Raw genomic sequence first — 23013 nt, 5'->3', positions numbered from 1 at the left:
GGCCAGTGTCGCTGAGTTAAAAACTAGTTCCACTCAAATCCACTGGGAAATAAACCAGTCCAGTGTGTTACATTTTTTGAAGGAATCACTTAATTAAAGCCAATGTATTAATTAACTGTAAAGTTACGACTACGATTCTCAGAAAAACTATTGATTATATGATTCGTCCCGCTGTCCCGCTGGGTGGTAGCTGGGAAGCGAGCGAGACGAGCCTATCTGCGTTACTTTATCTTGGTTGACATTAATCAACATGTATGTTGTCGCAAAATATAAAACTAGCAACATACAACATCATTTAAGTAATGAAAGATAGGCCTACTATTAAAAGAGCAGTCCCATGGTTAGTTCCAGAGGCTTATACAGCCACAGGCTATGGATTGGTAGATGGGATAGGAATCCTGGCCAAGGAGTGGAATGGGCTGGCCCAGCCGTCAACAGGCCTCACCTCATCGGGGGAGTGCCCCGTTAGACGATACCGGAAACCCAACCAGGAAGGGTGTGGCTGCTCCAGGGGGGGGGAGGGAGTGGCCAGGGAGGGAGGGAGGGGTGACAGGACAGGTAAAAGGTAAACCTACCTGGTGAGAGGTGAGTATCCCATTCTCTCCTCTCTTTGCGGAAAAGAAGCTGTCCTCCTATTTCACCGCGACAATTTTGTCTGTCCAACTTCATTACAACAGGGTATCAGCACACGCACGACAGGTAGGCCTTATTCTGGCAGATATTCTCATGTTTTGTATTCTCGATTCATAAATTCATATTTAATGTTTTTTCCCCCTGCTTTGCCTTCTCTCTGACTTCGGTTTGTGTAGCCACCCAGAATGTGATTTCAAGTCAGACTCGGGTCAGAACTCACAGGTGTGTGTGTGTGTGTGTGTGTGTGTGTGTGTGTGTGTGTGTGTGTGTGTGTGTGTGTGTGTGTGTGTGTGTGTGTGTGTGCGCGCGCGCGCACGTCGAGAGGACTTTGTGTTCACACGGAAACAGCAACTAACTTCACTGTATGGACTCACGTTCCAACCTGCCTCTGATCCATAGTGTACCACTGAGTGATGATGTCATTGTTTTGATGCAGAACGGAACGCTCGCCCTGCTGTTGGTGTAATTTAGGAGGGGATAAACACCATGGAAGCACAATGTCAAATTAAACTATGGGCCACCTATGGGCACAGTTCCTCTACACGAATGGGCAAGGTCCTGTCCTTACAGTCACTATTGCGCTTGGACAGACTGTATATTGAGCTATTACAGATTCATGTTTCCCTATTGTTTGGGGATTCATTTAGAGTTGATGAATCCAAACATTATAATATTGTAAGAAATACAGCCAAAATAACATCAATTATTGTCTGCAACGATCCATTCCTTGTAATGATCATTTATAATTGAGTGCAGACAACAATAAACTAGGTGGGCCATGACATGCAGGCACCATGGTAACGCGTTCTAAGAAATAAATAATGGAGTGACGGTTAAATCTAGCTGGCGTGGATAGGTATTATATGCTGTCCATTACGACCAGAACGTGGAATCATGGAGTGAGTGAATGACTGAGAGATACTGACATATTTGCATAAATCGGGTCAATTGACCACAGCTGATGAAACCTAGCCTTGATGTGCCTGTATACATGGCCGTAATTGACAATGAGTTAACCAAGCACATCATAGAAATGATGATCCATAAACCAACTTTTTGAACAGCATCTGCAGCATTAACCCTGAAAGGTGTGGTATTTGAACTTGAACTTGAAAGATCAATCAGGATGAATCAACTAGCAAACTGACATTCGATGCATTTTCCGTCACGCACGATCCATCAAGTCATGCTGCAGTCGTCCCGTCACAGTGAGGTTGTGGCGCCCCCCTGTGTGCAGGATGGTGAACCACCCAGAGTTTGAGCGCGCGGGCCAGCAGAGCGGACTGCAGGTGTGGCGGGTGGAGGACATGGACCTGGTGGCGGTGCCAACGTCCAAGTATGGGTCCTTCTACAGCGGCGACGCCTACCTGGTCCTCAACACGGTCAAACAGAGGAGCGCGGGCCTGCAGTACGACCTGCACTTCTGGCAAGGTACTGGGGAACAGGGCGGGGTACGACCAGGGGAGGTGGGAGGTGGGGAGGAGGCAAGAGGGCAGGAGAGGAAGTGACAAGATTTAAAAAAGATGGAGAGATAGAACGGGGCGGGAACCAACCCGACGACCTTGATCTCCTGACCCGAAGCCCAAGTGGCCGTGCGGGGGTTCAGATAAATCAGTTGGATGATTTAGATTTTTTTGATTTTAAGCTGTTTGTGGGATATTGTATACTTAACATGGTTTCAACTAAAGTTGAAACAAATTTCAACCAGGCAGAGGTTACTCACTTGAGGTAAAACGACATGAGATAGCACTAGCTAAAGAAAGAGTACCTCACACAAACAAAGATCATACTAGGGTCGAAATCTAAATCAGTTCAGAGAAACTCAAACCACTCAAACCGCTCTGTTGTCCTCCCAGGGAAGGACTGCTCCCAGGATGAAAGTGGGTCTGCCGCCATCTTTGTGGTTCAGATGGACGACTACCTGGGAGGGAAACCAGTCCAGTACCGAGACATCCAGGGCCACGAGTCCAGCACCTTCACCGGATATTTCAAGAGTGGACTCCAGTATTTGGTGAGCAACTTTCCCTTAACATGACGATATCTTTGCTGTTCCTTTTTTAGCTGGCAACCTTAAATATGCCTCTTTTTGCTTTTTTTTGCTTATGACATCAGAGCGGGGGTGTGGCTTCTGGGTTCCGCCATGTGGAGACCAATGATGTGGACGTCCAGAGGCTGATGCAGGTCAAGGGTCGGCGTGTGGTCAGGGCGACCCAGGTGCCAGTGAGCTGGGAGAGCTTCAACCAGGGAGACTGCTTCATTCTGGACCTGGGAGAGGTGAGACAGACAGACACACAGACCTGGGAAAGACAGTCAGACAGACAGACAGACTGACTGACAGACAGACATACAGACATGAGACAAGGGGTTTGAAAGGAGACATAATGATGGACGCAAACACACAAGCATCTAGTCAGATGGATGGACATACATAGACGGACATTCAGTCAAACAAAGACGAGAGCAGACAGACAGACAAACAGACATTCAGTCATTAAAGCAGTTTTTCCCGCTACAGGTGATTGTCCAGTGGTGTGGTTCCCAAAGCAACCGATTTGAGAGGCTGAAGGCCACTATGGTAAAACACACACACACACACACGCACACGCACACACACACACACACACACACTGCATGTAAAGTAAACATAATTAATTAACGATCCCTTGGGCCCAGGTCTCCAAGGGTATCCGTGACAACGAGCGTTGCGGGCGGGCTGAGCTGCAGATCTGTGAGGAAGGCTCGGAGACGGACAGCATGCTGGAGGTAAGGGTCTCGGGTCGACACATACCACAGCGGCGAAGGACTGGAGGATGGAGGGGGGACGGGTGGCGTTGAAGGGATTGTGGGGGGGGGCGTGACGGAGGATGATGGAAGGACTTTGGCCCCATGTGTTCAGATCTTGGGTGAGAAGCCAGACCTGCCAGAGTCTCAAGTAGAAGACACCAAAACAGACTCTTCCAACAGAAAGCTAGCCAAGCTGTACAAGGTACGTCGGGCGTTTCAAGCATGACAATGAATACAAAAGTATGTGTGTGTGTAGAAATATATATATATATATATATATATATCATCATATATCACAACAGAACTGGTAGTTATTAGTTTCATAGCCAGCCACATAGTGCAGAGATAATGTGAAGTGTCTGTATGTCTTTCTGTGGTAGGTCTCCAATGCCGGTGGTGAATTGGAGGTAACCACGGTATCGGAGGAGAATCCGTTTTCCCAGCAGGCCCTCCAGTCCAGCGAATGCTATCTCCTTGACAACGGTTCAAACGGAACCATTTTCATCTGGAAAGGTACCCCCCCCCACGGGGGGCCAGACACCCCTCCATAGGTCAGCCTGGGAGTTGGGCGGGGCTTTGAGACTGAACCTCTGCGTGTTCCCTTCAGGGAGAGACTCCAACGCTGCTGAGCGCCATGCTGTGCTAGACATCTCCCAACAGTTCATCAACAAGATGGGCTACCCAACCCACACACAGGTAGACTCTCTCACACACACACACACACACACACACACACACACACACACACACACACACACACACAGGTAGACCAACACACACACACACACACACACACACACACACACACACACACACACACACACACACACACACACACACACACACACACACACACACACACACACACACACACACACACACACACACGTAGACCAACACACACACAGAGGTAAACAAACACGCTCACACTCTGGTAGACCAACACACTCACACACAGGTAGACCAACACACTCACACACGCACACACAGGTAGACCAACACACTCACACACGCACACACTCACACACAGGTAAACCAACACACTCAAACACGCACACACTCACACACAGGGAGATGGGCTACCCAGTGTTGACACAGGTAGAAGCACACACCTACATACAAGATGGTTTACCAGCCGTTCAAACATGTAGAGTGGAGACCATGTTGGAGCGTGGTGATGTTCCTGCGTGTCCACGCTGCTCCTCCCTCCATCATCTAATCCTATGATAGGGTTAGGGTTAGGAGATATGGTTCATCTGTTGTTGTTGGATTGTATTGGCTCAGTAGATCCCACACAGAGCTAGTGAGCTAGCCTCAGTCACCCAGCAGGGCTGTGTGCTGATGGAGCAGGTTCCTCCTCCCTTCAGGTCCAGATCCTACCAGAGCAGGGGGAGACGCCGCTCTTCAAGCAGTTCTTCAAGACCTGGCGTACCCCAGAGGACACCGTCGGCATGGGAACCGGCTATGTGTCCAATAATATCGCAAAGATTGAGAAGGTCAGCTAATCGGACGACAAGATAAAATGTATTTCCCAGTTTGTGTGATCCCGTTTCTACCAACAATCATTGTTATTTTCTGCCACGTCTCTATCCCTCCAGCATTCAATCTTTCCTCCATCCATCGTAGTTTCCCTCTGTGTTTCTAAGTCATTTCTCACTATGATGCATCCATTATTCTCTGACACTGAGCCACGTCTTTAATTGATGTATCCATCTCTCCCTTCTTGATTTGGTCAGGTACCATTTGATGCTTCTGAGCTCCACCAATCAAACGCCATGGCTGCTCAGCACGGCATGGTGGATAGAGGTGATGGAGACAAACAGGTACGGTAGAACACTGACTGATGGGTTATGTTTGAGTTAATCTCGTCCACGCCTTCCGCAATGATGTTCATCGTACATTGGTTAATGTCAGTTGCAAAACAAACCCTGTGCATTTGACAAACGAGTTTCAACTTTTTAGTTTTTCATCATAACCTCATCCCCAATATAATCTTTTGCAAAGCCCACACTATTTCTTCCTTTCCTGTGTAACTAAAATCGTCGACACTATCAATTCTGATAATCACTATATAATATACATATATGTAGTTATGTTTTGTGTTTGTGATTAATAAGGGCTTTTAAAAGCTGACATGAACACGTCTCAGCCTATCGGAGTGTGAGTGGCAAATCAGGGTCAAATCTGACCGTTTCCATAACCTGCCTGCAGGGACCTGGTCCCATGGTTGCCAGGCAACAAACACCTCTCCAGACAGTGGCTGAAGGAGAGGCATTTAGAAGAAGAATCATTGTCATTAATTCATACTGATAGCACTTCGCTGGTCTGTCCGTTTTTCCTGTGGCCATCTGCAGATCTGGCGTATGGAGGGTTCTGATAAAGTTCTGGTGGACGAGTCTCTTCATGGACAGTTCTACGGAGGAGACAGTTACATCATCCTGTACAACTACCAGCACCAGGGCCGGCAGGGGCAAATGATCTACATCTGGTAAAACCTCAACCCGATATTGCCCTATATCCTGGTACCACATCCATACCCTGGTTAAACCTGACCCCACCCTGGTACTACATCCATACCCTGGTTACACCTGACCCCACCCTGGTACTACATCCATACCCTGGTTAAACCTGACCCCACCCTGGTACTACATCCATACCCTGGTTAAACCTGACCCCACCCTGGTACCACATCCATACCCTGGTTAAACCTGACCCCACCCTGGTACTACATCCATACCCTGGTTAAACCTGACCCCACCCTGGTACCACATCCATACCCTGGTTAAACCTGACCCCACCCTGGTACTACATCCATACCCTGGTTAAACCTGACCCCACCCTGGTACCACATCCATACCCTGGTTAAACCTGACCCCACCCTGGTACTACATCCATACCCTGGTTAAACCTGACCCCACCCTGGTACTACATCCATACCCTGGTTAAACCTGACCCCACCCTGGTACTACATCCATACCCTGGTTAAACCTGACCCCACCCTGGTACTACATCCATACCCTGGTTAAACCTGACCCCACCCTGGTACTACATCCATACCCTGGTTAAACCTGACCCCACCCTGGTACTACATCCATACCCTGGTTAAACCTGACCCCACCCTGGTACTACATCCATACCCTGGTTAAACCTGACCCCACCCTGGTACTACATCCATACCCTGGTTAAACCTGACCCCACCCTGGTACTACATCCATACCCTGGTTAAACCTCACCCTAGCCTAGTTCAACATCTAATGCTAAGTATAGTATTGTCGTACAACATCTGCTCTGTCCTTTATATCTTAAACTATGAGTTGGCAGCTTGACCACGTGAACTGAAAACTCCTAGCACACCTCATGGATCCTTTTGACTGGTTCTGACCGGCTATGATCGACAGACTGAATTTGTCTGACGGTCCCGAGATGAAGAGGAACAAGACCCGACGTCCCACAGAGCACAGCAGACGCCAAAACAACCTCCTTACTTTCTACAGGCAGGGGGCGGAGTCTAGTCAGGATGAAGTGGGAGCGTCCGCCATCTTGGCCATGCAGCTAGACGACGAGCTCGGAGGAGGAGCAGTGCAGGTGTGTGGACACACACACACACACACACACACACACACACACACACACACACACACACAAAGAGCAACACAAGGGTGTGTATCAAATTAGTTTTCTAGGATATGTAAATGAAAGCAGAGTAATGTTTTCTTTTGTGTAGGTCCGTGTGATCCAGGGCAAAGAGCCCGCCCATCTCATCAGCCTGTTTGGTGGAAAGCCAATGGTGGTGCACCGTGGAGGCACCTCCAGAGACGGCGGCCAATCAGAGGTAGCAGACACCCGTCTGTTCCAGGTGCGAGCCAATCCGGCCGGTTGTAGCCGAGCGGTGGAGGTGAGTCCCTTCGGTGCCTTCAGTCTCTTTCCAACAGAGACCAGAGCCACTCCACCCTTCAAAGGGAGGCGTGTCCCAGTTCTAGCCCTCCCCGAATAGTAAAAGAAACACTAGGAAAGTGGACAGGTGCCCACACATCATCATTTGCAACCAACGCAGTCATATACGTCAAGCATATTCTGAATAATATATAAGTATATTAAATATAATATTACAAACTAATTGTTTCAGTTTGACAAACAATCATAGATGGCTTATAAACAGCTTGTTCAGACACTGTACAAATATGAAAATGTTGAGGACGTTCCAAATTAGTTCAGATTTCTCGATATCTTATTAAGGTATCATTACATTAGTGAGGTTTACGGCAAATTTAAAATCGAAATGCATTCTGGGGGATAGAGTCTTCTACTCCTACCTCGTGGAGCCAGCATTTGCATGTAGACGTCCAGAGAGCCAAAACACAAATCCAACCACACCCATTGTTCAATGAGAGACCACACCCTCCAGAGTGGCAAGGAGTAGGGACAGTAATGGGACCTGACAGACCTGTCTGTCTGTCTGTCTGTCTGTCTGTCTGTCTGTCTGTCTGTCTGTCTGTCTGTCTGTCTGTCTGTCTGTCTGTCTGTCTGTCTGTCTGTCTGTCTGTCTGTCTGTCTGTCTGTCTGTCTGTCTGTCTGTCTGTCTGTCTGTCTGTCTGTCTGTCTGTCTGTCTGTCTGTCTGTCTGTCTGTCTGTCTGTCTGTCTGTCTGTCTGTCTGTCTGTCTGTCTGTCTGTCTGTCTGTCTGTCTGTCTGTCTGTCTGTCTGTCTGTCTGTCTGTCTGTCTGTCTGTCTGTCTGTCTGTCTGTCTGTCTGTCTGTCTGACTGACTGACTGACTGTCTGTCTGTCTGTCTGTCACTCACTCACTCACTCACTCACTCACTCACTCACTCACTCACTCACTCACTCACTCACTCACTCACTCACTCACTCACTCACTCACTCACTCACTCACTCACTCACTCACTCACTCACTCACTCACTCACTCACTCACTCACTCACTCACTCACTCACTCACTCACTCACTCACTCACTCACTCACTCACTCACTCACTCACTCACATCATCTAGGTGGAGCCCGTCTCCTCCGACCTGAACTCCAGTGATGCGTTCCTGCTGCTGAGTGCAGGAGGCGGCTGGGCGTGGCAGGGGCAGGGCAGCGGTCCAGAGGAGACCGAGGGAGCCAATCAGGTGGCCGCCCTGCTGGGCTGCTCCGCCTCCACCGTGTGTGAGGGGGACGAGTCCGGTGAGGTTCTACCGCCACGCACCCAGCTGAGTTTATGGTGGGTGCTTAGATGACGTCGACGCCGTGGTCCTGTGTTTTGTAAACGTGTGTGTGTGTGTGTGCGTTTCATTAGATGAGTTCTGGGATGCGCTGGGAGGGAAGGCAGAGTACTGTACATCACCGAGGCTGAAGGACCAGATGGACTCACATCCTCCTCGCCTTTTCGCCTGCTCCAACAAGACCGGAAACTTCCTGGTGGGTGACACGTGACATTTCCAATGAAACGTCTTCAAGACGGCCTGTGTGCGTGGCGGAGGTGGCGGAGGTGGGTCCTCTGACGTGTGGGAGTGTTTTTTTTTTCTCCCCCTTTAGATCGAGGAGGTCCCGGGGGAAATGACCCAAGAGGACCTGGCTCCTGACGACGTCATGCTCCTGGACGCCTGGGACCAGGTGTGGCTCGGCCTCGCTCTCTCTCTCTCACACCTTCTCACCTGATACGCACGCCTTCTCCTACTGCTGCTGCTGCTGGTCCTAACCCCCCCCCCCCCCCCCCATTCCACAACATTGAAGTTGGCGTGTTGGCATTGCATGGTGAACTGCTGTGGTTTCCACAGGGTACAATATAGTCATTGGCCGTTTCTCAATTCGCGTTCTCGTGTGTTCTCGTGTACTTGCGTTCTCGATAAACGTCATCAGTGGTAGCCCAAGCACTGTTCCAATTCCAAGTACGCGAGAACGCGAGTACTGTCGTAAAACCTGTGTGTGTTCTCGATGCGTTCTCGATGAGGCCGTTCTACCGAGGACGCATCGGAGGTGTGACTCGTGTGGACTTGGGACCGTTAAATATCCCAGAATGCATCATCGAGTCCGCTGCTGTTCCAATTGCAGGTGCGTACTCGCGTTCACGGAAGTCTGTACTTGAAAGTCCGGACTTGCCAAGTACGTACTTCCAAGTCCGCGAGAACGTAGTCTGCGTACTTGGTATTGAGAAACGGCCACTGTGTTGGTAGGGCTGTTCGCTTGACGATGAGATTCCCGGGTAGGTAGTGGGTGACCGGGGGCAGCTGGGGCGGTGCTGGCCTATACCCTAGAGCCTCGGCACACAGACTGTGGGGTGGGGGGGGGCCATCGCAGCCAAATGCGCGCTTGGACGATTTGGACGCCATTTTGTTCCTGTGAACACGCCCATTTCCAGCTGGCAGGTGCATGGGGGGTCCCTGCCCTCTGACTCACCCCTCTGCTCCACGTCCGTCCCTCCTCAGGTGTTTGTCTGGATCGGCAGCGAGGCTCAGGCTCAGGAGAAGTCCGAGGCCATGTCTTCAGGTGAGAGGGGGGAGGCCAGCACAACGCTTTTTAAAATCGAAATGCATTCTGGGGGATAGAGTCTTCTACTCCTACCTCGTGGAGCCAGCATTTGCATGTAGACGTCCAGAGAGCCAAAACACAAATTCAACCACACCCATTGTCCAATGAGACAACACACCCTCCAGAGTGGCAAGGAGTAGGGACAGTAATGGGATGAGGGCGTGTCTTCAGGTGAGAGGGGGAGGCCAGCACAACACTTTGTGCTCTGAACCACTTCTTTTGACCCCGTTTTTAGGCACACGTTTAAAACGGGAACAATGTCTCCTGCGGTTGAGCTGGTTCAGCCAGTGGAGCTGGTTCGGCTGGGCTGCCTTGTTCAATTAATTAGTATTCTATTCTTATGGAGCCAATTCAAAACACATGCCGTGTTCGAATCGGCTCGCTTGTGCCCTCCTTTGCTAATTCCATTCATAGTTCACTAGATAGGGAAGAAGCGGTTGCTTGAACAAGCACACGAGATGGATCTCACCCTGGGACAGCTCATTTCTGTGCAGAACCAGTATGTGCCCACCATCTCAATACGTTCAAGTGCATGCCAGACGCACATTTGCTTTTCTGCGCGTGTCTCTCCATAGATATAGAACCAGCTTTGGATAATCACATTTCGAATGCCGCAAAATGGTGGCTAACTAGTCCCCTTCTCAATAGTCCCCAAAAAGGGCACAAGCGAGCCAATCTGAACCCTGACAACAAAACCCAGACTAGCATGGAGCAGTGACCACCAAACCAGGGCAGTCCCTGGTGCTTCAACAGGGGTTTCCTTAGTCATTTGTCTTCATGCTCATCTGTATGTACTGTGAATCTCTCTCTCGTCTAGCCGCCGCCTACATCCAGACAGACCCGTCCAACCGAGACCCCCGCACCCCGGTGACACAGGTCAAGCAAGGATTTGAACCCCCCACCTTTACTGGCTGGTTTCTGGGATGGGACTCTGATTACTGGACCAGTGACCCATTGGAAAGAGCAATGGAAGGCCTTCGCACCTAAAACCAGACTGGTTTCCTGTTGGTATTATGGGATTTTTCAGAAACTGGAAATTCCGTTCTGGTTCACAAGAACATCTTGTGTTCATCTTTGCTGTTATTCGATTGTTTTGCTGACATCCTTGGTCCGTTTATACTTCATTCCATCCAGTTTATACTTTTTTTTTTTTTCCTAACAAAGAAAAGTCATGTTGTCTCAGACGGTTAGCATAGTGTTTCTTAAAGACTAAGTATGAACACTGATTAATCAGAATGCTCTGATTTGGTTAGAGCTAAATTATACCAGATGAAATAAAGTTACAATAAACAATATCACAACAGTATCTCTTTTGAATTTAATTTTACAATGTTACAAGATTATTGTTTGGCAAAGATTTTTTTTTTAAAAGTTGCTTAAAAAAAAAAAAAAAAGACAAAACTTTTTCGAAATTAAACCAAAAAAGACCACACAGAACCATGGTTGAAGTTCTGTACATTTTAGCGCACACTTCCAGTCGACTGTGTGCCCACCTCTATCCAGCAGCAGGGCGGGACATCGACAACACAACCCGCCAATCAGATCGGCCCCTCTGGTGCGGGCGTGCTTCCTTCTCGGGCTGCGTGGCTCAGGTGGCGATGTCGGGCGGTGAGGTCCAGCTCCACAAACTCCTCCTCAGAGAAGAGGTGTGACAGCATGTACCTCTGCTGAACCTCCTCCGACTCCTCAGGGCAGAGCTCCTCCAGCGCCACCTTGGTCCTCAGCATGGGGACCACTTTGTCGTGCAGGAAGTCAATCATCTCTACAGGAAGGAGATGGGACGCACGTCGTTATCTGAAGATGGCTGTCCATCGCGGTTCGCCTCGCACCTCCTGCTCTAATCTCTAGATCCAGTTTTCCTCCATCCGATGCTCAACGAGAAGCCGCTGAATCCTCTCGGTAACAAGGATACATCGGTCTATCTAACAGGAGGTGTTTAAGTGATCCTACCGCTACGATAGCACACGTCTACATATCCCGCCACCGCCGTACGGCAACAGAGAACCATGATTGGCAACAAAGTCTGAGGCCCCGTCCACACGGGCGAACACAATCTTTTCCCCTCCGTTTTCCTTTGATGCGTTTCAGGAATGTCTCCGTAAAGAAGGACTCATTGCGAAAACGCATCGAGCTGTAGAAACGCTGTAGTACATAGTCAAGGCCACTGTGTGGCGCTGGCTCTACACAAAAAAAAAGTGGTGTGCATCAAGCCTGCACGCTGTATACAAACATACAGTCCAGGAGGAGAAAGCAGTTGTTTCTCCTCCTGGACTTTACCTTTTAGATTGAGCAGAAATACTTTTTAATGTACAGTTAGTAATTACATTTACCAAGGGGCTGTATTTAAAGCTACAAAAATAATACAAATCAAATTTTAAAATAAATTCAACGCAACTCTAGCATCCTCCTCGGAGGATAAATAGAGCTTCTGTATCTCAGCGGGGTTCCAGCCCTACACGGCTCACCTCTAGTTTTATGACAGAGCCGTTCCCACTCAACTTGATGTTCTGTATTCCTGGCTAATTGAAAGGCTACTTCAGCAGGTCTAGTCTTACCAAAACATTTGTTGGTTAGAAGGTTGGTAGGTGAGGGCTGATACAGCCACTTTAGAGGCAGTACACGTTTGCATGGAACAGCTTTAAACTACTATTCTTGATATATTTGAGTTATTTTGCTTTGTCAAATGCTTTCTACCCAAAGCATCTCAGTGCTTTTGAGATATCCGTTATTGATGAGCAGATACATGATTACTCATCTGGCACAAGAATACCTACAGGTGGATATTGGGATTCAAACCCAGGACCTTCTGACTGGGAGACCAATAAGTCTCCCATCATATGACGAGACCATCCTGTCCGTAATGAGACTAGGATGCTTGGACTAGAATTCCAAGATGGCTGGAGATAGATGCCAGACCTACACAACACCACACAATTCTGATGATTTGATGTTTGAGTGGAGTGAAGATTAAAAACCTCATCTAATACTACAATGAGTGGTGATGCTGGGGGACTGATAGATGGACCCAGGAGTTACGAGTTCTCCTCATAGGACAACAATGCTCTTTCAGATCCGAGTGTGGCTTTTTGACTGGCGATATGTTGAGGGGGCTTCATTCCAGCAAAGACGGAAAAAAACACAGTCTTACCCGAGTAGGAGAGGACAGACGAGTGAGGAACCCTGGTGATTTTGAGCATGTTGAACATCTTCTGGGTGGTGTAAGGCGTTACATTGCTGTAAAGAAACGCACCACACGTTTAATACACAGCCTCATGTCACTGGAGAGGCAAATCCAAACAACAGCCTGCGAGCCGCCGACTCACCCCACGCACTCGGACACCTGCTCCCAGTCGATCTCTGCAGGGTCCTCCAGGCCCATCCCATATAGCCTGCACGCACGCACACACACACAGACAAACACACACCGACACACACACACAGACAAACACACACCGACACACACACACAGACAAACACACACCGACACACACACACACAGACAAACACACACCGACACACACACAAAATCAGCACAAAATAGAAACTGACCGTGGCGGTCGGTGGAGTCGGTCATCAGGAGAGTATGCAGAGTGTGTGCAGCGGGTTCAAAACAAACACACACTTTCTGAAGCCGCCATGATAAATAAACACCTGTATAAGCATACAGGTGTATATTTATCATGGCAGCTTCAGAAAGTAAGTGTGTGTGTGTGTGTGTGTGTGTGTGTGTGTCAAATTAGGTGACAAGTCTATTGTCACCTGCTGAGACTATTTTAAAGCTACAAGAAGCATTTGAAATTATTCAGCTCACTCTTAAGTCTTTAAAGTAAGTTCTTTAAGAGAAGACAACTAAAAACATTTTTACCAGAACCCTGCCTGGTTTCATTCCTTGCCCCAACTCCATACATTACAGGGCAGGCCAATAGTTCGTATAGATACCTGGACTTTATATTTGAGGAAGACCTATCTTTTAAGTTTCATGTTGAGAATTACTCACCAAAATTTATGTTAAAGTTTAGTTTTACCCAAATTTTTGCGGCAATCTTTAGATTATGTGACATTCAAGGAATGAATTTCAAAAAACAACTAAAGCTGGAGGTTTTTATTTCAAATACTGAACTCGAGACCTACGTCAACCAATATCAACCTGCTTCGGGTTTTCCTTCGATAGGCCTGAAGCATTGCGTGGAGAGGAGCTGGCGAATCAGCTGTGAGTGAGTGTGCATGGATCAGTGATACGCGGGTTGATCCAAACTGAGCGGTTGCAAGTCACTAAAAAATATTTTAATGATATGCGGGTCAGATTGATTAAAATAAAGATGCCCAATACACTTTTATAATTTATAGAGTAGGCTATATCATATAAAACACAAAGACATCATGGGCTGAATGACTTACGCAATCACAAGCTTTCCAGGGGCCAACGTAGAGACAACTTTTTCTTTTTTCCTTAGACTAGGTAACTGTTTCTCTGATTTAGGTCACAGTTTTATTTTGAATATGTAGCCTGTGTTAAGCTTAGGCTATTTGTTGACCTGCTGAACAAACGTTTGAATTTGCAGAATGTTAAGAGTGTCCGCTAATAAAGACGTTTCTTAAAATATTCCGATTTTATGCTTGGGAGATAGCATAAAGTAGGCATCCCCGTGCGTAACTGCTCAAACAACATTTTATGTAGGCTAGTGGGAAATCCTCATTTATTGTGAATGTTAAGCTATAATTATTAACATTTGCATGAATGCTGAAGCAGGATAAAATAGGCTAATGCAATAATGCAGGTTTCTCACGTTAGACTGCTATGCATTAACATTGTAATACTTTGTTTTAAATGCATATGACTCAGGGATGTGGGTCGGGAAGCAGGTCGGGTACATTATTTTAATATTAATACTTGCAGTCCGAGTTGCGGTTGGGTTGGTTGAAAACGTTGGGCGAATGCTGGTCGTTTAAGTGTACCCGGGGATGCCTATATATATATAAATATATATAGATATAAAAAGTGCTATGTCGCCATTGTTTACATTCCTGGCAGGCGCGTGCGCGCTAAAGGCTCTTTGGCAGAATCGGTTCAAGGATGTCATTTTGACTAATTGGCTGATGGATGTTTGGGTGAAGCAAGGAGAGGCAACTACGATGATTTGTTCACTCGCACAGGTATGGTCCTTTAAGTTCAGCCTGTTGAGAACAGAACTGATCTAGGTTCAGCCTGTTGATAACAAAACTGATCTAGGTTCAGCCTGTTGATAACAGAACTGATCTAGGTTCAGCCTGTTGATAACAGAACTGATCTAGGTTCAGCCTGTTGATAACAAAACTGATCTAGGTTCAGCCTAGGTGTTGAGAACAGAACTGATCTAGGTTCAGCCTACGTGTTGATGAGTGTGATCTTGGGGAGAACATTCTGGACTCCATGACGTTGAACTTCTTTATAAGTGGTCATTTTGGGCTTCAGAATGATGAACCTAAAAACAAAAAACACATACAGACAAAGAAGTGGCTTGAGAAGACAAACATATGGAATAAAATGGATCAAGAACACAATAACAATCACAAAGCATTACATAGAACTCTCAAGATACCCATAGTGCTTTACATAGTGTGAGTGAGAAAGTGAGATTGAGTGAGAAAGTGAGAGTGAGTGAGTGAATGAGTGAGAGACCTGGGGATGATGAAAGTCTAGACCAGACACACACTGACCATTTCTCTCGACACTGGACCCAGGACCGGCCTTTGACCTGCTCGCTGATGGACTTCCAGGGCAGATTATGGTACAGCTGGCGCCTGGTGACCCACAGCTGATCTGGGCCAGCCCCGGCACCGTCAGCCCCAGCCTGGTTCTCTGTGGCCAGCTTCTCCAAGTGTACTTTTATTATCCCTTCCAGCACTTCACTTTCTTCCTGGGGCCACTGCCCTTGTACAGTCTCTACGGACGCAGACACAGACGCAGACACACTACATTTATGGCATTTAGCAGACGCTTTTATCCAAAGCGACTATAAATAAGTACATTCCGTACAGTAAGGATGTTCATAGAACAAGCACCAAGCACTAACAATTTCTAGGTTAACCCATTCCCTGTGTACAACAAAGCTAGCTAGGATAAGTAGCTACACAATGCTATAAGTACTATTTTTAAGTGCCAGGACGTACGACATACAATAAGTGCGTACATTTAGTGGCAGTGGGGGAAGGCTATGCTTAATGAACACACACACACGATGTACCATCCTATGCGACGAAGCTAGTGTCAAGCTTCAACCATGCTGAAAACAAAATAACAATAATAATGTGTATATCTGTGTGTGGGCCTTACTCATCATACTGAAGCGTTTCTGGAGGCTGTATATACTGCGCTCCATTCCCTTGGAGATGGCTGCCCAGTTGTTTCCATGGATCTGCTGCAACTTCTTCAGATGTTTGACCTCCTCCTCGGTAAACCTTTCAAAGGATAAAAAGGTGAAGGGGCCCGTTTGGTATGCAAAACGTAATCTCTGCGATTTGTCCTCTCATCTACACACGAGAACAGCCGTCTTGGTCGTTTGACCACAGCTCCAATGGCCGACTGCCCAAATCTCTGTATACTGTGAGTTTGTGTTTATATTTGAAACTAATATTTGGGGAAAAAAACATTACATCGTGACCTCAACTGGACATTCTTTTACATTTTTGAATGAATGCTCTTTGGGGATTTACTTAATTTGGTGTTCTGGTGTGCAGATATTTTCTAAAACTGTAGGTTTGGACATGATTTATTTTTACTGAAGGGCCCCCCCCTTCAGTAAAAATAAATCATGTCCAAACCTACAGTTTGGACATGATTTATTATAATAATCATACCCTTATTACGATGATGGGTGTAAAATGATGGATGGATGGATGAAAGTAAAGGTTATTGTGTGACCGTGTGCACCACATCTACATTTAAACAACACTGCATGTATGAATATATTCCTTACTGCACTTCTTGTATAAAAGGGCCACTGAAATTCACATTTCAGAAAATGCGCGATGTGATATCTTGGGGCTTCATTTATCGACCGTACTTAACGCACAGATTTGTGAGTAAGGAGTGCGTGAGAACATTGCCACGCAAAGTATGAAATTTACCAAAATATATTTAGGAATGTGTGTAAATATGAGCACAGCTCTGGCCATGCTTACAAACAGAATAGCGATATTACAAGCCAAAAGTAAAGCATTTAAGATTGTCAATGTAATAATTTAGCAATCAACAACCATATATTTCCTGTGTTTCCTTTAATTAGGAAAGATTCAAATACTCCTTGGTAGACAGACAAATTGCCTAATTGGTGTCAACCCCTAGAAGACAGCTGTGAGAAATGTTTGAAATGTATTGCAATGGCTTATCTTGTGTTACTGGAAGACTTGGCAAACCATGCTCTCTGCAGGAGTGCGTTTTTAAAGATAGCGCTGATTTGCTTGGTGAGTTGCTGACGTCTCATGTCTGTGACTCTTTTTTTGGCGTTAAGTGTCATTTTTTTTAACTTCAGATAGTGTTCTCTCTTCCGACCCAACTGAATTAGCTGCATCAGTCACCTTTTCACTTGCAGTGCAGCAAGCGTTAATTTATTTGTAATGCCTACTGCACTAACTGAGCCAAAAAGTAACTTTTGGAACTTTAATTCAACCTCGTTCACGAGCATCTCCATTTCAGTGTTGGAGAAGTTTATTGTCTTCGCTCTCTTTTCCATTATAGCGGTGAGGGGAAAAACACATTCACATGGTTGATAAAGGGATGCGTTGTGACCATATATGGTTAATTGGAGGCGTTTCTGAATACAAATGGTCCATGAGGGTGAACCCGCATGGTATAACAGTTGGGATTTATCAAGATCGATTACATACTGACGTGCGTATGATTGCCTTACGCACATTTGATAAATACCGATTTATTTGTACTTAAGCACAAACTAAATTTCATTCGTAAGAGAGAATTTAGAGCCTTTTCTACGCACGGTTGATAAATGAGGCCCCAGAAGTGCAACATGCCAGCGGTTGCCAATGTATCGTTTCATATAGGTAACAGTTTTCTAGGTTTGTCACGAAAAAATGTATCCTAATGATCAATTTATAAATATATGTTCTCCTTGCACCCAGAGATAGATCCCTTTCTCTTAGCCACAAAGACTGATAATGAGCCCATGGCAATTTCCACTTCCCCCCAAAGTGTGTTGCCAACTAACTTGGCCTCTCCCGCCATGGCTGACTGCAGCCTTGGCCGAGCCTAAACTCTCCATGGTGGTCACTGCCCTCACCTTTGTTTCCTAATCAAATACTTTGCTGTCAAGAAGTGTCAGCAAAGTCAGAAAAGGCTGTCCAAGCAAATATATATTGCTTTGACATATATCTATCTATCTATCTATATATATATATATATATACATACATATATATATATATATACAACCTAAAACTAGTCTAGTTTTTTTTCTTCCATTTAAATTGCTGTTGAGTATGTGCGAATGCTCCTTTAGGATTACTACTAAATGTTGCTGAACTGACCATAAAATGAATTATCTTCCGGGCAGACGTTATTTTCCAACAACGGGACATCCCGTCACGGTCGGTTCCTTAGTGGACCATCAATATCTACAGGTTACCACAACCCGTTTTCAGGGCGACCGACAGACAGGAAGTTGGTTGGACTCCCGACTTCGCTCCATGTGGTGTGAAGGCCGAGTACAAGCCATGTCTGCCGTCTTATATGTGCATGGAGATGCGTTACTGAGGGGCGGCAAGTGGCTCAGGAGGTAGAGCGGGTTGCGCGGAAGGTTGCTAGTTCCATCCCCGTCTCCTCCAAGCTGAGCGTCCCTGATCAAGAAACCTCACCCCAACTGCTCCGCCGAGCTGGCTGTCACCATGCACGGTTGACTCTGCCGTCAGTGTGTGAATGTGTGTATGAATAGGTGAATGTTAGGCAATATTGTACAGTGCTTTGAGTGATCATTGGTTAGAAAAGCGCTATATAAATGCAGTCCATTTATATACTGAGGGGCTGAAAGTGATGGAAGTCATGGATTGCTCACTGACCTTCCCAAGTAGTTCAATTCATCAAATATCTTCCTCCCTCGGGTATAAACTTTGATGCATGACCTGGGGATGCCATCAGCTGAAAAGACAGACAGAGAGAGACAGATATAAAGCATATATAAAAGACTGTAGATACTTTATATTTAAATAATTAAACCAAGTTGTGATTGCGTTCAATAACAAACAAAGGTTCATATTTAGATACAGAAACAGACCTGTTTGTATCGTGATCAGTGAATATGATTAGGGCTGAATATGCTCGAGTCCTGAATGGTAAACTGTTTTGCAAAATGCACCAATACTCTGTTTCTACACAAGTCACTAATGCGACATAGCCCGACATTGCCCAACAGCTACCAATAGTTAGGATAGTTACCAATCCTCTCCATGAAGCCGTGTGACACCCGTATCTTCTTGATGCTCTCAGTCCCATGCTCCTTGTGTCTCTCCGGGTAGAAAAGGTGACTGGCTGACGGGATACCAGTGAGGGCAAGGAAGTCTGCCACGTTCTCCCGGATCTTCATGTTTTCCTGTGTCAACCACCGGCCCATGCGCAGGGCAATGCCTGGGGGGGAATCACAAAACACATTCTAGGATTTAAAAATCTGTGTTGATCATAGTTGCCTTGACTAGAGAGTTTCAGTGGTAGCAAAGTCATTTATTGTCAACCATTTAAATATAGACCACTACATTCATTTGAACCAATCCAGGCAGCCCAAGTAAAAACCCATGAATAAAAGCCCCAGAACCCAGGACAACCTCCAGTAGAATCAGGACTACCCATTTAGAACCTGGGGCGATTTCCACCAGCCTTGAAGGGGAAGAGCCAAGAAGCTCAATATAAGTATAGAACTCCAATGAGAACCAAGCAGAACCCAGACTACCCCAGCACAACCCAGACTACCCAGATACAGCCCAGTCTACCGTAGTAGAAGCTAGTCTACGGTAGTAGAAGCTAGTCTACCGTGGAGGTTACCTTTCTGCTTGAACTCTCTGAAGCGCTTCAGGTCATACCGCAGCATACTCCGAATGGCTGAAGGCGCTCGAGATTCGATATCCGGAATGTACGACTTCAGCTCAGTCAACCGCTGCATTTCTCTGAGGGCGAGAACCACACACCCACACAGAAGCACACAAAATCACACACAGAACGCAACATATTTACCACAACACTAGTGGACAACGCTTGACAATCCGCCTGAAATGGATCTTGAAAGGTGGATTGGAATTCACAAGAACAGACTTGGGTACCAGGCTAGGCCGCAAATAAGATATAGTTTGGTAGCCAGGTTATGACATTTTGTTATAAAAATATCCTCCGGGAGCATATTTCCCTTAACGCAACAAGTTTTCCCCGTCATCCGTCCTTGGTGACGAAAACATTTGTTAATACCTGATGCAAATCTGCTCCAGAGATTATTGAACATGAAGGATATGAAAGAAAAGCCTTGTAAATATTAAGGAACTAGTAAATCAGTAGTATGTCAACAGTTCTGTATCAATACAGTTTAATTGTGTTTGTACACTATACTGTCATAGTAAAACACAAAAATGGTTTAATTGTTGCGCCACAGTTGTAAAACCGTAATTTTACTGTAGTGCTACAGTAGTGGTTCTTCATTTAGCATTGTCCTGCAATGCAAATTGGTACAAACTTACAATTTTTCTCGTAACTCTTTCTTAAGCCTTTGCGTTTCCATTTCTCCCTTCGACAACTTCTTTTTATGAAAAGGTACATCTTCCAGTGGAGCTCCTAGTAACAAACACAAGGTAAGACCGCTAGGAACAGAATAACAAGCAGCAAACAGGAAAAGATTATGACGCTGAGAGGAGCTAAACCACTGCAGTCGTTTGTGAGTGTTATAAAATAGACATTCACCTAGCAGCCATTTTGGCTTGCTGGATGGGGGAAACCTCTTGGAATCTTTTAGGAAACAATAGAAATAGAAATGCATTCGAGCTGCTACCGGGATATTGAATGCAGAAGCTAAAATAAATCTTTCCCCACCCAAATAACCGCCAAGTGAATAAGATATACTAGAAGAGGACAAACCATCGGGAGAAAAAAGGACATAAAGGTCGCTCCCCTCTCAAAGGGGAGAGGAGAGACCACCTGAAGTCAGTTTGTTTTGCAGTACACTATGTGGGGAAGTGGACATGTCTACAAGGATGCAAGACGAAAGGAATCAACACCATAAGGAAGTCAGGAGATTGGCATGGCCTCAGTAGCAGACTTTGTGGCTACGGTGGCAATGTGAGGGAAAGGGAGCTATCTCTAGGGGCAGGGAGGATTTGTATGTACATTTGACATGAGCATCATAAGGATACATTTTACAACAACAAACCCATACAACAATAAATATAAAATGATGATGATGACGATGATGATTACGACGCTAACCCCTGGAATATTAACTCTTTTAAAGGGACAACGTAGAATCTTCAATCTGAGCTGTACGAGGCACAGACGGCCGATCCAGCCAGACAGTGACAGTGACCGACCGTGAGCTTCGCTCCTACGACGCCTCATGTGTCTGCCTGCCTTGGACCCCCAGATGGTTACGTACCGCCTGCAACCGGTTGGCCTTCCAGCCTCTCCACGCCCAGGTCTGGAGCCACGTCCATCGCCTCCGTCACAACCACACTCTTTTTCTTCAGCTTCTTGGCCTGGGCCAGCGGTCCCGCCGTGTTCTGGCTGTCGTCGTTGGTCGTGACCACAGCAGCGTTCTCCTCGGCGGTCGTGTTGCGGTGCTTTTTCTTCTTTTTGGTAATACTTGTTTCTACGACCACTGGCACCTCGCTGTGTTCATCTCCCTTCTCTTCATCATCAATGACTACTATGTCCTCCTTCTTCTTCTTCTTCTTCTTGCGGGGTGTTGTTTCCTGGGCGGTGGATTGACCCTCCTCTTCTGCTGTGCGCCCCTGGCCCCTCCCTCGGTCAGCATCATGACCCAGGTCCGTCGTCTCTGTACACTCGGCCTCCAGCCTCCTCCTTTTCTTCTCCTCCTTTCTCAACTTTTTCTCGTCTGTCTCAGGCGTGTGTCCCGCGGGGACGCTCTTCCTCTTCCTCCGACTATGGTGAGGGACGACGCTGACGACGCCGTCTCCAGACGTTACGGTTTCCATGACAACATGCACTGTGGATCCTCGCTCTCCTCTTCCCTGGGGTCAGCACAGCAGGGCGAGCCGTGTCCGACCTGGAAGGAACACGCACACGTGTCATCAATTGAGCACTGATTAATTGTTGACTGATTGAGTTGTAATAATATGTGCAACACATCATAGTAAATAAATAAATACATTTGTTTATTTATTTAGAATTTGACACAAGGACAAATGGTAAACTTCCCCCTGATCTAAGCCCACGTTCATCTGCAGATCAACGTGGTGGGGCAGAGAAGGGCAAGACGGTCGCGATTTTCCCTGATCGGTGTATGTATACAAATCTAACCATAATGGTCAGATTTTTGCAGTCTGATTAAAAAAAAGGAAAACCAAGAACTCGGTTTTTTGGCAGAACATTGGGTTTACAGACAGCTGCTGATACCTAAGCGAGACGCGTCTCTATTATATGTTTTGTATACACTACACTACACTACCACATTCTACACTACATAGTGTTCACACTACACTACATATAGGGTTGTGTATACAACACACAGTCACAATTAGCGCGCAGCAGCGGAGGGAAATAACATTGCAATCAATGACAAAGATAATCGAAGGAATTAATATCATAATACCAAAAGGGCTAAGTGAGATCCCTATTAATGTATCATACCGTGGTTTGCGTGTCCAAGTAACACGTTCACAGAACAGCAATACGGCACGTGAGATGCAGCAAGCGCTAGTTTCGCTTACTTCCTGTTTACTTCCCGTTTGTTGCATAGCGCATGCGCCAACCTCTCCGTGTTGGGCTGTGTTGAGCTTCTGCCGTCTAGTGGTTGGAAAATGAATAACTGATATAACGTCCAATCCGCTAGGTGCACGGAGGTATCATTCTTACTAACATTATTCAT

General features: G+C 46.4%; 2 protein-coding genes across 2 annotated transcripts; one reads left to right on the top strand and one right to left on the bottom strand.

Annotated features, from left to right (window-relative positions):
* Positions 1 to 602: 602 nt before the first annotated feature.
* Positions 603 to 10931, top strand: LOC311343371 (gelsolin-like; the record flags this gene model as incomplete). Its single annotated transcript, XM_084468230.1, has 19 exons — positions 603 to 699; positions 1871 to 2064; positions 2490 to 2644; positions 2746 to 2907; positions 3149 to 3208; positions 3307 to 3396; positions 3530 to 3619; positions 3798 to 3930; positions 4025 to 4113; positions 4785 to 4913; positions 5154 to 5240; positions 5772 to 5905; positions 6912 to 7002; positions 7142 to 7312; positions 8426 to 8600; positions 8713 to 8834; positions 8952 to 9029; positions 9842 to 9902; positions 10762 to 10931. The coding sequence occupies exons 2-19, from the start codon at positions 1872 to 1874 to the stop codon at positions 10929 to 10931; spliced, it is 2190 nt and encodes a 729-aa protein (XP_084324356.1). The 5' UTR covers positions 603 to 699; position 1871.
* A 404-nt stretch (positions 10932 to 11335) lies between these two features.
* LOC311342862 (transcription termination factor 1-like) lies at positions 11336 to 22870 on the bottom strand. The gene is made up of 12 exons (XM_084467698.1): positions 22776 to 22870; positions 21562 to 22191; positions 20654 to 20747; positions 19971 to 20092; positions 19371 to 19559; positions 18995 to 19073; positions 16258 to 16382; positions 15642 to 15867; positions 15314 to 15406; positions 13268 to 13333; positions 13093 to 13178; positions 11336 to 11706 (listed from the first exon to the last, which is right to left on the bottom strand). Exons 2-12 carry the CDS (start codon positions 22118 to 22120, stop codon positions 11483 to 11485), a joined length of 1863 nt encoding a protein of 620 aa, XP_084323824.1. The 5' UTR covers positions 22121 to 22191; positions 22776 to 22870; the 3' UTR covers positions 11336 to 11482.
* Positions 22871 to 23013: the final 143 nt, after the last annotated feature.

This window comes from Micromesistius poutassou, assembly GCF_964030765.1.
Source record: "Micromesistius poutassou genome assembly, chromosome: 5".
NCBI classification, from domain to species: domain Eukaryota; kingdom Metazoa; phylum Chordata; class Actinopteri; order Gadiformes; family Gadidae; genus Micromesistius; species Micromesistius poutassou.
Note: the sequence above shows the minus strand (reverse complement) of the source record. Positions and strands in the feature narration are given on the sequence as shown.